Source organism: Pempheris klunzingeri, chromosome 18 (assembly GCF_042242105.1).
Source record: "Pempheris klunzingeri isolate RE-2024b chromosome 18, fPemKlu1.hap1, whole genome shotgun sequence".
Taxonomy (NCBI): Eukaryota; Metazoa; Chordata; class Actinopteri; order Acropomatiformes; family Pempheridae; genus Pempheris; species Pempheris klunzingeri.
Window position 1 is genome coordinate 12,711,088 of NC_092029.1, and position 16,221 is coordinate 12,727,308.

Sequence of the window (16,221 nt, forward strand, 5' to 3'; positions counted from 1 at the left end):
ATTAGGACCAAAAACAAACACAAATTTGAATAAAATCAATAAGTCTTCCCTCCTCCTTACCCATTGGTGATTACAGTTCTGACATTCTCCCAGACTGTCTTCACCAGTGCTACCTCCCTGAGAGCCTCCCCAGCCAGCTCATTGTCTCTTTGGGCCAGCTGGCTTCCCTTCTCCTCTAACCACTGTTGGGAGTGCTGCAGCGACTGGAGCTCATCCTCCAGCTGGACGAAGAAACGCAACCTGGGAGAAATAGATGCAGAAGAAAACAATGGGGATTACTAACCTAATTCCAGCATAATATATCTCATTTTTCAGGAGATCAAATTCAAATGGATTTGTCCATCCATATTCTTGGGGAGTTAAACAGTTGGTCTCTGAATCAAAAGCTCACAGGATGCATTTGAAAGTGACAATATAATCCAAAAGCAACTAATCTGGTATAAGAACAGAGGTGTCAAACTGCAGTTAGACAACAAGAATACTCTTGTTATCTGGCTGTTAATTCAAATGATGAAGTTAAGGTGCTATTTAAGATGAGTCCAATGCAAGCTTAACATGTTTATGGTGCTTATTATTTTGTTCATTTTACAATAAAAAGGTGATTTGTTTGCATAAAAACCATACATGTGTATCAGAGATTTAGATCAGGGCAAAACAGTTCCTTTTCAATGTACAGTTCTCGAAGGACTGCTACCACATTACTATTGAGTTCATACAGTATCAGATGATACAAACTATGCTAAAACAAATATCCTAATACAATATATCAAGTGGCCTCAACGTTACTGTGCACATACCTGTTTTGGAAGGCCTGTACAGAGCTCTCTCTGGCCCCCTCTTGCCTCGCTTCATCCTCCAGTTTTTTTAAATTCTTCATCACCTCCTCTCTCCTCTCCCTGAAGGAGCTCCATAATGCTCCTAAAGCATCTGCTTCACTCTGTCTCCATCCCACACCCTTCTGAACCTCCTCCAAAGCCATCGTGAGAGCCACTGCCTGCCCCCTGCAAGATGTCCTTCCCTGAGGATGGCTCACATCTTTTGAGCCCCGCCACTCTGTACCACACAGGTGAAGGTGTGCTTTGCTTAGCTGGCCATCGAGCCTGACGGCCTCAGCCTCAAGCCGGGCCCCACCTTTAGCCACTTCCCCTATCCCACGATGCAGCTCTTCAGCTTTGGAGCGGTCCCAACTCCCCCTGCCCTCCACTGCCTCGTGAAGGCAGCGCACAGCCTTAGCTGCCGCTCCATGCTTCTCAAGAAAAATCTTCAACTCAGTCAGGCACTCTCTACGGAGGAGCAGGAGACGCTGGGTTTCAGTGAGGGGCTGTAGGCAGTCCTCCCTCCAGCCCTGGAGCTGCTGTTTGGCCTCTGCGGTTGAAGAGTGAAGCAGGGAGGACTCTTTTTGCTGGAGAGTCTCTCTCAGTGATGTAAGGGACTGTAGTTGCTCCTCTTGCTCCTACAACAAGATGGTTCAATAAGACACATTTGAATGAGCTCCAGAGTTCAATATAAACTTGCTGACTATAAGTGCTCTAATTTACAAAGCCCATATTGGACATTATTGTTGACAGCAAATTATTGATTTCACACCTTCAGCTTAGTAATTGCTGCATCAAGGTCAGTAATGTCAACTTGGGAAGAGTTTCTCAAGCCAGACAGGAAGTTTTCACTCCTTTGGGTCAGAGTCAGCAGTGCCTGATCAAACTGCTCCAGCTGCTCAATATGAGGCTCCAGAAGCTCAACTCTGAAGTAGAGGTGGAAGATAGTGTGGATGAAGAATGTGAGATCACAGTTTCAAAAAGTTTATATTTAAACAAAACAAACAACTTTGGAAAGAAGCTAATAAAAATTCATGAATCCATTACTTCAGGGGTAAACAAAAGTATATGATCTTTATAATAATGTATAAATAGTAAATTGCCTGTGTGACATGCTGGTCTTCAATGAGGTGAGTCTCTCCTGCGTTTGTGTGAGGTCATCACTGAGCTCTTGGATACGTGCTTCAGGCGCTGTGGGGTACAGACACAGCCCAAGATTCACAAGACCCTGGAGGAGAGCGTCATAGGACGGTGTCTCCCTCTGCATTTCCTATATGGGTGAAGAAATATTTAAAAATTATGCAATGTAACATTGGCAAAGGAAACATTGTATAATAGGTAAGGTAAAAAATAAAACTGAAAGAGGCAGATAAACACTCCACATGAATCTAAAAATACAAATGCAAATAGATAGTGAGAAACAAGACAGGTAAAGGAGTGATTTACCTGTACATTTAGTAGTTCATTCCTAACCTTTACTTTGTCTGCAGAAAGCAGGTCAGTGTCAGGACAGCAAACAGACTCACACCTGTCCAGCCAGCTTTTCATAGACGAACTCTCCTTTTCGAATCTGTAGATACAAAGGTGACATGCAGAAAAATGTATTCAAAAGAAATACACTTTATGCAGCACTATTCTGAAAATGAATAGAATAAATATTGATCTAACAATAGTTCCATAGTAGCACCCTGTGATTTTAGAGTATCCACATGCAATGACACACACACACAATACACGCACTCACTATCTGACCAAGCTGCAGTATCAGTGACAGGGTCATAATGGGGCAACCATATCTCGGCAGAGCACCCAGTGCTGTAAGTAATCCCTCATATTTACCCCTGCAGGGGAGGAGATGAGGTTGACTACAGAGAAACATACAACCATACAGACTCACGTAGGCTGAAGGTTAGCAGCAGAAATATAATTGAGTTACTGGCTGCGTAAATATTGAAAAACAAGCACCAAAGCTTTATCACTTTAAATGTCTACCCTGTGACTAGATCATTATTTTTTACTCCTGAATAATACAAAGAATAAGGAACAATTGCTCCTGTGAAAGTCTATTGTGTGATCAAAGACAGTGATAATAAAAATATGCTATAAGAACAGAAAGGCGATGGCTGACTGGGGGACAGACAGATTGAGTCAAAGACAAGATCTTGCTCCTCTGCAACACACTGAGATGAGGGAACGACTTCGTGAATAAAAGAGGAAATTGGCATAGAGAGCAATAAAATGTCCAATAAAAGAGAAAATAGCAGTGTTTATAGAATCAGAACAATATGTATGTTAGCAGGTAACAAAGGTGACAGGAAAACCAGTTTATGCTCAAAACGTTTCTTAAAAAACATTTACATTAACAATTTTTGTGCAAAGTGAGATGCTGATCCTGAAATGCTCAAACACACCTCTTCTGGGTGTTGGTGGGACACACACACTCACACACACACACACACAGTGTAGACCGACCGTCAGCCCAGCAAGGCATCACAGTAGCTGGCTACACAAAAATGATGCTCTGGAAAGACACCCATTACTGTTTATCTTACCTTTGCCACAGTGCTAGAAGGCTCTCAAATGTAGATTGCTTTTCAGTAGCTTTTCCCATAAATTCTCCCTGTTGCTTCTGGAGGTTAGCCACCTCTTCCTCCAACTGGCTGCCCTCTCCGAGCCTCTTCATGGCTGCACACAGAGCCATCAGCCTGGGGTTCAGCTGTTCAACAGCCTGGCAGACCTCCTGGAGGAAATGGAAACACAAGTGTCATCAGCTCTGCAGAGGATGTTAAACCACAGTGGCTGCAAAATCTTAAACATACTGTAAATCATACTAACATGATGCTTAACGCTGTGCTAAATTACAGAATACAGTCTTACACATTTTAAAACAAATAATCCTGTATAGATATAGTGATGTGACATTAAGGTGTTCTTTGTGTTTGTTCTTACCATATGATCCTGGAGGCTTTTGTAGGTCTCGGATGTTGATGTACAGTATTTGACTGGAGAGTCCAACTTCTCTTTAAGGTCACTCATGATTTTCTTGACCTGATAACAAGGATAACAAATACTACTGATGAACAAACATACATACTGACATAATATCATATTGACACTGCAAAGTCTTCATTACAGTTTCTGTATCAAACTATTCAATTATGTGTCTCTGTGTACCTGTTCGAGGTTATCATTGTATCTCTGCCTGTACGAGGCGCTCTGGTTGAGCTGTCCTCCCAGCTGCTCTACTCTCCCCTTCAACTCTTCCCAGTAGCGCCTCATCTGTGTAAGTCGTGTTCGATTACGTCCAGACTCTCCAGGGGTCACAAACCTTGACAGGGCATCACAGTCTGCCTCCATGCGGGTCAAGACAGTCGTTCTCTCCTCTAAACCTTCTCCCACAGCCTGTGAGGATGCAACAGCAGTGTTGGGAAAAATGCAGTAAATGAAAAATAGTGGAAGAAAAAGATGCTGCAAAGTCTCTCCCACTAGCCTCTTCATGTACCTGATGCATGCTGTGTCAGGAAAATAAATTACTTTAGCTGCCATAGATAAAAGGTTGTGTCGCATCAGGTTCATGGAGGTGTAGAAAAATTCAAGCACAAATAGCAAAAGTTGGGAAAAAGAAAACTGACTGCCGTTTCTGGAGGCAACTCACAACTACTAAAATGGATGCTGCAGGACTTCTCAAATCCTGCTATCCCAAAAATTTGTTTGACATTTTTTTTCTCTAGACCTCCATAAGACTGACATGGCTGAGGTCTGGCAAGCCAAGATTATTTTTTCTTCAATATGATCAATTTATTTTCTTGGTCTTTGCCACAGCTCTGACCCAATTTCCCCTTAGGTTTAGATTAAAACCATTTTACTCCATCTTAATCTTAATAGCCCTGCAGCCACACTGATACTGTACACTACAGACACAAAGCCTGACAGCAATTTTGAGTCATCTTAATTGGATGTGTGGATGATGCATATTTACTTGTGGATATCAGAAGATTACTGAAGTAGTTGTGTAAAAATCGTAGCTAAATAGTGTGCAGTCAGTATTATGGTAGGGAGCTGTGTCACCACAGAAGGAATAACCTGAAATTATATAACCCACCAAGATAAAAAATAAGGTAATGAATTTAAAGAAATTTTAAGAAAAAATGAGATGCATGACATACCTCCACTGTGCTGATGTGTTTGTCCAGAGGATCTAAGGAGGAGGTGGAGTTCACGGCCTCCAGCTCCTTCTCTTTTTCATTGATCCACAGAATGAAGGCCTCTGATTCACTGCTGAAGCGCTCCCACCACATACACATCATCTCCAATTGAACAACACTGGAAGACACAAGAGTAGGCAAAATCCATTTTGTAAAATATACTGTTTGCATATATAAGTGTACTGTGGGAATGCACGCACAGACATGTCTACAAACAGTAGGTCAAACACAAGACGGACACGACAGGTCAGTAAAATGTAATCTTTTTTATAATCTAATTATGTGCTTCACGTTACCCCAGACTCTTGTCAACATCTGCACTGGCACTCCCACTTACATAAAATGGTTTATCAAAGAGGCAATAAGTAGGATTTTTGCAGTCACATTGTGTGAAATTACTATGACAGATCTGCAACTTTGGTGCTCAAGTAAAAGCCATATTTATGGCTAGTTGATAAGCCATAAAAAATTGCATGGTGAAAATTAATTAAATTCATTAAAACTTATAATTCAAGGGGGTGGGAAGCTTGAGATAAGGAAGGGACATACTTCTTGTTGAGATGCTCTTGAAGTTGTGTGACCGCTTCTCTGGTGGATTTGGCCTGCTGGAGAAGAAGAGTCTGATTCTTCGGACCGAGCTGAATATCTGCTCGCTTCTCGAGGAGGTGATCTGCTCGCACAGAGCACTCCTCAACCTTGGTGAGAAGCTCCTACAGGCAAGAATCGACTCAATAGATTATATGAACAAATTCAGAGCATAAACTATACACATACACACAAACACGTACTGTACATACACACCTTGTGATGCTCCAGTTCAGTTTTCAGGCTGCCCAGGTTGTTGAATATAAGCTCTTTGTGCAGCTCATTGTTGGTATTACTGATAAATCTCCAAACTGTTTCTCTTTCTGCTTCAAAACCCTGCCAGGAGCTCAGTGTTGCCTTGACATGATAAAGAAACAGCAGAAAAAGCAGATTCATACAGAAGATATTACACATTCACAGGGACAGACACTAAAACCTTTAACATTTATTTCTGATGTTTTGGAGAGTTGATTTAAGGTGTTTATGGTGGTGTTCCCTTTGAAAATGACAATTCAAGGACAAAGATAAAAGAGAAACAAAAAATCCCAAAACAAACACAATCTAAATTACAATACCACATAATGATCTATATCTGGTTAAGGTTCAATATCTGGTTAAGGTTCCGGCGGAGTGTGCATGGACACTCTTGCACATGCAAACATCAGCGCACTGAAGTGTGAGGAAAATCCAGGCTCAGTCTACCTGCAGGTTGTGCTCCTTTGCTCCTGATTTATGGTCGATCCCACTGAAAGCACCTTCCAGCTCCCGTAGAGACTGACTGAGCCCCTCCCCTTTCTGCACCTGGCGGCAGTGGGACACCAGAAGCTCTGCCTCTCTCCTGTTAGCATGCAGGCGCTTTAAATGTTGCTATGACAAGCACATAGACAACATAACAACATGTCAGATGACAACCAAATTTGCTTTGTGCATCAAAATGACAACACAATATCACTTATTGGAATCAGATGCATAAAAGGTAACTTAATACCAGGTAAAAAAGTGGTGTTTTCCTGTGTTTGCTTTGTAGCACCTCTAACGACACCTTATATTGATATCACAGTATCACAGTATCAGTATCGTGTACTGAAGTACACGTGAACATCAAACAAGAAATTAAACCACTGGAGGACTTTCAGAGGCTCTCAAACCAGTCATAATGTACACTAAAATTTAATTTCCCTTTGGGACATAAAATACCTTGTATGATTAAAAACAAACAGAGTGTAACATATTTGAATACAGAAAATGAAGAGGCCAGAAATGGCTTAATTTGAACACACTATAACGTCAGTGCCTGCAGCTGTGTTTGCTATGTATTAATCAACTAATTTCAGTGTCATCTGATGTATCTGTCAGTAAATCAAAGATCTGTTGAAATCACCACTCTCATGTCTCTGCACTGGGCACACCTGATGAATAAGGTAAAGATGTTTGGCTTCCTCCAGTCCCTCAGCATCCAAGATCCTGACAGTCTGCTCCTCAGCCTCCCTTCGTGCTCTCAGAACATCCTCTAATGTACTACGCACCTCCTCCCCCAGCTCCTCGTACTGGAACATAGCAGAGCCCTCCTCACCGCGCTGTGAATGAATGCAGAAGATCAAGATCAAGATTTTGTTGAGAAAACACAGAATACAGAACATTTTTTAGCATCTGTAATATCTTCCACTACCTGACAGAGTGAAGAAAAGAGTGCCCGCAGGTCAGTTGAGAGTTTGACCAGGGCTGTTCTCTGTCTCTGGACCTCCAGTTCAGAGCTAACCTCAGACAGCCCAGCAAGACGGCTCTTGAGCCACAACAAACTGTCCTCTCGGGCGTCTATCGCTTCCTGCAGTGCCTGAAAATGGTGGAAGCACAAAAGAAGGAATGTGGATTTAGTGAGGTTGAGCGGTGTTGAATCCTACCTTAATCCCTGTGTTTACAGCAGCAAATAAAATGTGGTAGCACACCTGAACAGCAGCATCAACTTGCTCCCGATGGCTGGAGTTTCTTGCTGTCTCTCTCAAAAGTCTCACCTGCCTCTTCTGAGATGAGAGCCAATCAGAAAGCTCACAGAACCTAGAAAAAGGAACTACTTTGAACCCTTTCAGTAATGAAAAATTCAAACTGTCATGACTTTGAGTTTATGTTGTTTTTTACCTCTCGTTCCACTCTTTCCATTTATCAGGGTGCTGCTCCAGTTTGAGGTGGGTGCTCTGGATCTGCTCTGTAACCTCTTCTACAACCCTTCTGGTGGAGTCTAGCATTCTGTAAGCCGGGTCGTTGTCAGGCAACTTGTGACACAGATCTTCCATGTTTCTAATCCTCTTCTCACACAAAGTGAAAGGTTTGCGTTCCCTGAAAAAAGTCTGGAGATAAGAGAGAGGGAAATGCTGAACTTAGGCCCTTTCAGAATGATGATGAAGATGACAGTAAGTGATTTTATCTTTTACTCTCTTGGTCTTGGTTTAATCTGTTTTAAGTTTCTACCAAATCCGAGGCTCACTCTGTGCTCTTTGATCACTCGCTCGCTGGTGCAGGTGCCTGACAAGGCTCGCAATTCTCTGTCCAACTCTGCTCTGCAGTCTTGTATGATCACAGACACTCGACTTTGCTCCACCTCCACCTTCAGACGGAGCAGGTGAGATGGTACCTCGCCCTGGATGTCCTGTATAAGAGACAGAGAAGACATGGAGCACAGTAGACATGGTAGATAAGATATGCTGTCTAATGCAGGAGTCTCATATTGTTCAATTTCTGAAACTGTCGAAGACAAAACACCCTCTACAGAGACTGTGAGTAAACAGTGAGAGGGTTGCTGTTAAACTGAACTAGTACAAGTTAATTGGAAGCAGAGTGGAGAGAACAATATCAAAGCCAAAGGTCTTCCTGGTTAAGTTAATGAAGTATCGGCTATGAGCCTCCGGGGATGTAGAGTAATTAGAGCGAGTGTTAAAGCATGGTGACCTTCCAGTGTTTGTGCAGCCTGCGGACAGTTTCTTGCAGTCCCTGTTGCTCCTCCTGTGGCAGGATGTCAGTCAGCTCATCACAAGCCTTCAAAAACACACTCAGCAACCGCTGGTCCATTTGGCCGAAAAAATCCTGTGCAGAAAAAACACAAGCGATGAAAGAGAGAAGCAATCCCTAAGATTACATTAATAAATCTCTTTTGTAAGCAGGGCCAAACTACCTGCAAGAATAAACAAAAGAGATTAACAGAGGTTGTATAGGCACTCTGACAGTCTGAAATCAGCAGGCATGTTACAGTAAAATGGTGACATTGAAGTGGACAAACTTCAGACACAAGGTGGTGGCTAGGCTGAAAAAATGGTTAAATGAAAACTACCTGTACTACTGCTCCTCCCGATTTTTCCCATACAGGCGTATTTTAAATTCTGTCTTGCTATTGTATTACACACCATAACTGTTAGTCTTTGAGGTTAAGAGAGGAATTAGTGGAACTCGTGAATCCACAATACACACTGAGAGACCAGTATTCTTCCTACAGATAAGCTGGAGCTCTATTTACAGCAGAAGGTTACAGGTTTGCTCTTACACTGTGCTTCTTCAGTAATTCCTCAGCGTCTCCAGTCTCTCTCAAGCAGCCCTGAGCTTTCTTCAGCACTCTCTCCAGCTCTTGTCTTGATTCCTCAAACCTCCTCCTCAGGCAGTTGTTAGCCTCTTCCTGCCTTCTCCACTCCCCAACCTCCTTCAGCAAAGCCTGGGAGGACGGACAGTAGGTAGTGGTGAGTGTAATTGGTCTCTTTGCTGATATAGTGTAATTACATTATTTGTCTCACATCGAGCAAACGAACAGAGACTTAATTTGCACTGTTGCCTCCTGGGTGTTTTGATGTTCTTGTAATCTCATTAATACAATCAGCGTTGTGGGTAATGCAGTGCGTGTGTGTGGCATTCTGGTCTGTGCATGTTTACATTTATGTGTAACACTAACCTGTGCTGAGCCCTGTATTTCAGCCACTCTCTTTTGCAGCAGTGACAGGTCGAAGTTTCGGAGCACCTTACTGGCAGACAATGCCTTCTGTACAGTGTGGTGATTCCTCTCAATCACTGACAGACATCGTTTACAGCTTTGCTGCTGATTTAACAAATCCTAAGAAAATTGTGGAAACAAAGCAGAAAAATATGGAAGTGTGTTGATAGTGGTGCATACGAATATTTTACCATTGTCAATATATATCAGCAAAAATGTTTTAGATATGGTTATATTTGACCATTTTTGTAGCCATCATTCTTTTTGATTATGGTAACATATTCCTCTCCAATTTCAGCCACAAGTAGCATGAGGAATCAGTCAAACTTTAAACAAAACCCCAGTTTAATCAAATGACCTAAACAAGTGACTCGATAGTAAATATGAATATGAATATACCTAAAATATCTATCATATACTTTGCATGCACTTTTGCACTGTAAAAGTAACTGTGAGCACAAGTGCTGAGTGAAAAGAAAAAATATGGGCTTAATTTTTTGGCCTTAATTTGACAGTGAAGAACAGAGAGGAACTGTGGGAGACGTGTAACATAGTTCAGCAGCTGACATTGCCAGTTGACTTTAAGCTCAATCCAGTCATTATCATCACATCTAACCTGCCACTTTTGCTTTTGCTGGGTCTGCGTCTGAGTCTGTGTGTCTGGGTCTCTGGCAGCAGAAGTGATGCGACTAGCCCGCTCCAGCGCTTGGTAAAAACCACTGATGTGTTTCTCCATCTCCTCCAACAGTGGCAGCAGGACATGACACTCCCTCACAAGGGAGGGACAGCGCTCTCTAACCTGGAGAAAAATAATACAGGCCATTAAACAGTGACATGGAAAGTGACAACGATGTGTGATTAGGATATCATGAAAAAATGCAGAGTAAGTCCATTACTTTCAAAGAGGAACTTGAGATAGATTTCATGCTTTCTCTAATGTTTCACACTTGATGATACCTACCTTACTCAGCTGAGTTTTGGCTGTTGCCATAGTTGCCATGACCCGGGCAGCCTCATCTTGTGGTGCATCCTTGGAAAGGAGCTGAGCACTGCGGGCAGCCAACTTGAATTGTGTCTCCATGGCAACAACCTTTTGCTTTGTATTCTGAGATCAGACATGGAGGCAAAGGGTCATCTTAGATATTCACAAAGTAAAGGCACTTTCATCAAAACTGCTTTTGCCACTAACAAACTATATGTAACAGCTCTGACTTCAAAACAGCAGTGATATAAAGCTTTTAGTAACTCTAAAAAGTTTAAAAGTGCAAAGCAAAACAACTGGGAAAGATAATGAAATTATATCCTATAGCATGTTACTATCTGGGGAGATACTAAAATCACTCTGAGTGACAACGTGTTGTTGTGCATCTCGAAATTGAGTCTCAGGCTCTTGTCTCATTACAGTCCAAATGTAAATGAATCAGTGATCTAATTAGCCCCTTAAATCCTACTTGTCATTCACTACCTGCTGATTTGCAACACAGAGCTGCTAAACAACATAAAATGTTGACTTGACTTAGATGATACAAAATAATCACTGTTGGCAAGATGGGAACTAATGAACTAAAACATCCATCCATCCATTTTCTATACCGCTTATCTGTCAGGGGAGCCTATCCCACCCTGTACACCCTGGACTGGCCACATACAGACAGACAACCACTCACTCTCACACTCACACCTCAAACAGGCAATTTAGAGTTACCAATTAACCTAATGTGCATGTCTTTGGATTGTGGGAGGAAGCCGGAGTACCCAGAGAGAACCCACGCTAGCATGGGGAGAACATGCAAACTCCACACAGAAACACCCCGTGTTCAAACCGGGATTCGAACTCAGTGCTAACCACAGCACCACCATGCTGCCCTGAACTAAAACATGCTTGTGAAAAATGTAACACTATCAGCTGAATCAACATCAGTCCCTGGTAGTGAGTGCTTTCCTGCTGTGCTTGTATTATTGTGCTATGGTATGATACAAAAACTGGTGGTTTGTTTTTCTCACCTCCACGTCCTGCAGAAAGGCTCTAACATTGAGGAAAGACACCTGGACAGGAGCATTGAGCTTGGCCTCAGCTGTGTCCAACAACTCTTTAAGGGCCGACACGGCCTTAAGGTGGTCTTTTCTCCACTTCTCCAGCTCACCTGCAAGGGCATACTGCAGCAACAGAAAGATGAAAGATTTACTAAGACATGTACCTCTCTCAGGTCTGTCTAAACTGAACTAAACTAAACTATCTAAAACAGCTCAAAGCACCATCTGTAAATACAATATAATCCAAGTCTGGCATTTTCCTGATGTACGGTATATTGAATTATATTTTTTGGGTGTTTAGGTTTATTACTTGTTTGACTTTAAGGAAGAGGTCTCTCCATCGTCCATTCAAAAGAAGCAGCTGTTGTTTGAGATCAAGCGACACAGTCTCATCACATGTTTCAATGAGAAAGTTCCCTGCGTCGTTCATGGCTGCATGCTGATCCATCCAGTGGCTAAGATTCCTGAAAAACTCCTGGAAGAGAGACAGACTCATTAAAAAACAGAAAGCAGAAGAGACACAAGCAAATTAAGAGAAACAAAGAACAACACAAAGAATGAGAAAGAAACAAAGAAACCTACTCTAAAAAGACACAAAGAAATGTATTCAAAGAAAGAAACAAAGCGAGGACAATAAAAAAAACTGGGGTAATTAGCTATCTAATCCTTGGTGGGGATGTGAATCTGAGGTAACCATGGCAATGCGACAACTGCAATATCCTTAGTGGCTTGTTATAAGTCAACGAGATCATTTGATACTTGAGTGGAGACTGCTAATAGCATTCCACTTAGAAGACCAAATGCTTAAAATTAGGCTGACGTAGATTTGATTGCCACTAATTTGTGGCCATAGAAATCCTTGAGTCCAAAAAAATAAATGCATGTATGAGGGGGCACTTCACCTGTGCACAAAGAAAAACTTTAAGTTTATGGTGGGGTTTCCTACAATATTAAGAGTCACTCTCATACCCGTTTTGTGTTTTCTGGCTGCCTCAAGGCTTTCTCTGCATCCTCCAGCCAGGCCTGTAAGGAGGCCACAGTGGAGCTGTACCTCTCCCAGTTGGACAGCACCTCCTCCAGCATGCTCCTCACACTGCGCACCTCCATGGAGAGACTCCTCCACTGGGTGACCACCTCCCGCATGAACCTGCGCACTCCCATCTCTCCCTCATCCACTGGTGGAGAGATACATCAACTTAACATGCAGCTTCAATATTAAAAAACAATACTTGTATAGCTTATCAGTTCATAATTATATTTTGTCTGGGGTTGAAGCAAGACTAAACACCATGAAACAACAAAATAATTCTCTTACAAATAAAATGTTGAATTCATTAGTAATAAAACACACTAAACACAGCCACAGCCTCACTCGGTTTGAAAAGTAGTTCATACAGGCTCATGTCAGCTAATGTGAGAAAACTTAAGACAGATGCTGGACTTTTCTGTACTTAGCATTCACATATACTATGACATAATCGTCAGTTGTGACCTAAATTTTACATAGCCTCACTTTCAGGCACAGGACATATGCTACATATATTCACAGAAGCACCAGACATAGAGCACATAAAGGCTGATGGAGCTACATGCCTTTGCAGACAAATCTCTGACCTCAAAAACTCTCACTACAGGGAGATGGAGTATCTTTGGTTGTGTTCCATTTCATTGGTAAAAACTCTCTGGTCTCAGAAGTCCTGTACCACAAACTATTGTCAGCCAGTGTGGGGCTGATAAATGAGTCCACCAAGTACAAATATCTGGTTTCAAATACACATTAATCAGATAGTTCTGTGCCTTTAGACAGTGGATAATTACAGATCAATCTCCTTTGCCTGCTCTCCTTCCTCAAACTGGGTCTTTAAAAACATTCAAACAATCTCTAATCGGCCAATCAGAAGCGAGGGTGCAGACTACCAGCAAGGCTCATGGTGGTAGGTATGACGGCGGTGGGGGGGCACTTCATTTGTGGGGTAGACCAATCAAGCCTCAAATGTCGTGATTTCTCGCAACACCTAGCTTCTCCGCTCTGCATACCCTGAAGCAGAACAACCCTGAAACTTAATGAAACCAACAAGCTATCTCAGCTTGTGCCTAGAGACCTGCAGAAGTGGAGCAGCCCCTAACTAGCAAATGGGGTCGTATTCCCCACTGAGAGCTGGCAGTGGAGGAACCTCATTTAGCTGTAGCCTGCAGACTCTCCCCTTCTACCGAGCTGTAAAACCAGACAGGGGCAAACTGAGCTGCTGGTCGGGAAAGCCTTATTGGTTATTGAGTTTTTGATAGGGGAGAATAAAGTTGAGATATATGTACAATGTTGGGATATTTAGTGCTACTCAAGTTCAGATCAAACTGACATCCAAAGGACAAGAATGCAATCAGATTTGGTCAATATGACAACCTTGAGATGATACATACTTGAGATTTTGCTATACCATTTATACCGAGTATACTGAGTAGCATTGCTTTATTGAAATGCTCTATTTTATGTAATTTTGGCATTAAAATTTCTAAGCGCTTAATTTTAAGTATCTAACTTTTATGCAAAAAAATATACTCCGTTGTTCATTCCTTCACAAAGGACATTTAGAAGAATTTAAAAGATATTAAGTTGTTAATGAGAAAACATACACACACACACACACACAAACACACACACACACACATATACATACATACATACATAAATACATAAATAAATGCACCTGATCCAAGAAGGATAATTCTGTATATTAAAGAATTAACATTTGATGAAGCTCACCTGAGCTGTCAGCATTGACATAGGCCTCAGCAGTTTGTTTTAGGGACTGGAACAGTGCCTCATAATTTTCAAAGAAATGTTGCTTCTCCACAAATGACTGACAAAGACAGAAACGAAAAGGGAAATGTCACCACTTGTGATCTAACAGTGACAACAGTAACATCATAATGGCTATGCAGTCACTTGTAGTAATATACTGTGTAGCAGAAATTATGACTTTCGTGAAATATTATCTGAAAAATAAACAAAGATCTGCGTTGGAGCCCAAAAGATTCAATTAACATTTCAGCCGTTGTGAGCTTACAACATAGTTGTGCAGCATCAGTTCCACAGACTCTTGTCGGCCATATTTTATGATCCAGGATTTGAGCTTGGACTCGGCTAGACCAAGGAAGGCCTGCATGTGGTGTTTGCTCTCCAAAAATTCCATCCTAGCCAAGTGGATGCTAGATGATGTAGAAACAAAGTTCATCCTAAAAAAGACAAATTTACAAAAGGTATCAGACCTGCCACTTGACCATCATATTCTGAATCTCTTCTGAAAAACTGACGGTAAAATCATGCAAAATGATGTAGTGAGATTCATAATTCAAAAGCTGGTATCTTTCAAGAAACATTAGTATTGTTTGAAATAAATAAATAGCAAGAACTTGTCTCTGTTTTGTATTCTGAGCAGTATTTTTCAGGCTTCCAAGAGAGAGATTGCCAGGCATTGTACTACCTCTCAGCCATGTCTTGGAGCTGTTCTGGAGGAACAGGGACTCCATCGATACTTCTGTCTTTATGGATCCTCTGAAAGACCTGCTGGTGACTTTCAAGGCTCTTCAACACATCCTGCCAAGTGTAAACACATACAGCACGCAAACACTGAAAAACAAACAAATCTTCTAAAGACTGAACAAAAGACATGTTAGAATAACCACTGATCTATCCAGACACTTAAAATTATCTGTATATACACACTCCAGTCGTGCTTGGCCTCTCCTGTCTGTGGCTACATGCTAACCTTGTGCTGCTCCAGAGCTCTGTGGACAGTGTTAGCTGTCACGTCATGTGCCTGCTGGATGATGACCTCTTGTCGCAGTGCTCCTTCAGCCTCATGCAGCCAGACTCCTACCATATCCAGAGGAGCTGGCAGAGATCTGTCCAGCAGCAGATGCCAGTCCAGGAGCTGAAATAAGGAACACAGTTGAGGAGTCAAACAGAGGACTATGATTGTAGAGCTAATAGCATGACACAAAAAGAGAAATCACATTACCAACCCAATTAAAGCTTAGAAGTAAAAACAAATTAACTAAAGATAAAACATTTACAATTAAAACTGGTACTTTAAAGCACATATGCATGGATTGCTTTTGCTTCATTGGTTCATGTCTTAATCGAATTAAGCTAAATTATTGATAAATGGAGGACAATATGTCATCCTACTATAAAAAAAAAGAACTATCTACAGTCTTTGACAGACAACCCTGGCACTCCAAACACATGTCGCCATGACACACTTGGTTCAGATCTGTCTGGAAACCTCTGAGGTTGAAGATGCCTCCTGTGTCTCTCACCCTATTAGAGACCCGTTCCCAGGCCTGTTTGACCAGAGCCTGATCCACAGTCAGCATCCCATCCTTCTGAGAGGACTGCAAAGCCCCCTCCACCTGCTTCCTCCTCATCTCCAACTGAACACGCAGATTCTTAAACAACTGAAAGAGAGAAGAAGAGAAATTTCAAAAACTCTTAACAATTAACATGCCTTTATTGTTATAGCATGTTGATGTTTGGTCTACATTTTTTCTTATCCAAAGAGCAGCTCAAACAAATTTGAGCCCAGGAAGAGCTCCTGCCCAAACATTTTTC

The 16,221-nt window shown here is 41.8% G+C and overlaps 1 protein-coding gene across 1 annotated transcript in view; it reads right to left on the minus strand.

Annotated features, from left to right (window-relative positions):
- The window catches only part of syne1a (spectrin repeat containing, nuclear envelope 1a), a 115,650-nt gene that overhangs the window by 83,564 nt on the left and 15,865 nt on the right, over window positions 1-16,221 (minus strand). The window contains exons 12-41 of the mRNA XM_070848803.1: window positions 15,930-16,067; window positions 15,377-15,541; window positions 15,092-15,204; window positions 14,675-14,843; window positions 14,371-14,467; window positions 12,579-12,784; window positions 11,920-12,084; window positions 11,580-11,732; window positions 10,537-10,680; window positions 10,192-10,374; window positions 9,537-9,695; window positions 9,138-9,302; window positions 8,549-8,683; window positions 8,088-8,249; window positions 7,742-7,950; window positions 7,552-7,660; window positions 7,275-7,439; window positions 7,015-7,182; window positions 6,308-6,472; window positions 5,822-5,962; window positions 5,570-5,730; window positions 4,982-5,138; window positions 3,990-4,217; window positions 3,765-3,863; window positions 3,368-3,555; window positions 2,262-2,385; window positions 1,919-2,085; window positions 1,588-1,741; window positions 798-1,453; window positions 61-240 (exon numbers count right to left, since the gene is read on the minus strand). Coding sequence (XP_070704904.1) covers window positions 61-240; window positions 798-1,453; window positions 1,588-1,741; window positions 1,919-2,085; window positions 2,262-2,385; window positions 3,368-3,555; window positions 3,765-3,863; window positions 3,990-4,217; window positions 4,982-5,138; window positions 5,570-5,730; window positions 5,822-5,962; window positions 6,308-6,472; window positions 7,015-7,182; window positions 7,275-7,439; window positions 7,552-7,660; window positions 7,742-7,950; window positions 8,088-8,249; window positions 8,549-8,683; window positions 9,138-9,302; window positions 9,537-9,695; window positions 10,192-10,374; window positions 10,537-10,680; window positions 11,580-11,732; window positions 11,920-12,084; window positions 12,579-12,784; window positions 14,371-14,467; window positions 14,675-14,843; window positions 15,092-15,204; window positions 15,377-15,541; window positions 15,930-16,067 — 5,225 coding nt within the window. The remainder of the gene's footprint in view (window positions 1-60; window positions 241-797; window positions 1,454-1,587; window positions 1,742-1,918; window positions 2,086-2,261; window positions 2,386-3,367; window positions 3,556-3,764; window positions 3,864-3,989; window positions 4,218-4,981; window positions 5,139-5,569; window positions 5,731-5,821; window positions 5,963-6,307; window positions 6,473-7,014; window positions 7,183-7,274; window positions 7,440-7,551; window positions 7,661-7,741; window positions 7,951-8,087; window positions 8,250-8,548; window positions 8,684-9,137; window positions 9,303-9,536; window positions 9,696-10,191; window positions 10,375-10,536; window positions 10,681-11,579; window positions 11,733-11,919; window positions 12,085-12,578; window positions 12,785-14,370; window positions 14,468-14,674; window positions 14,844-15,091; window positions 15,205-15,376; window positions 15,542-15,929; window positions 16,068-16,221) is intronic.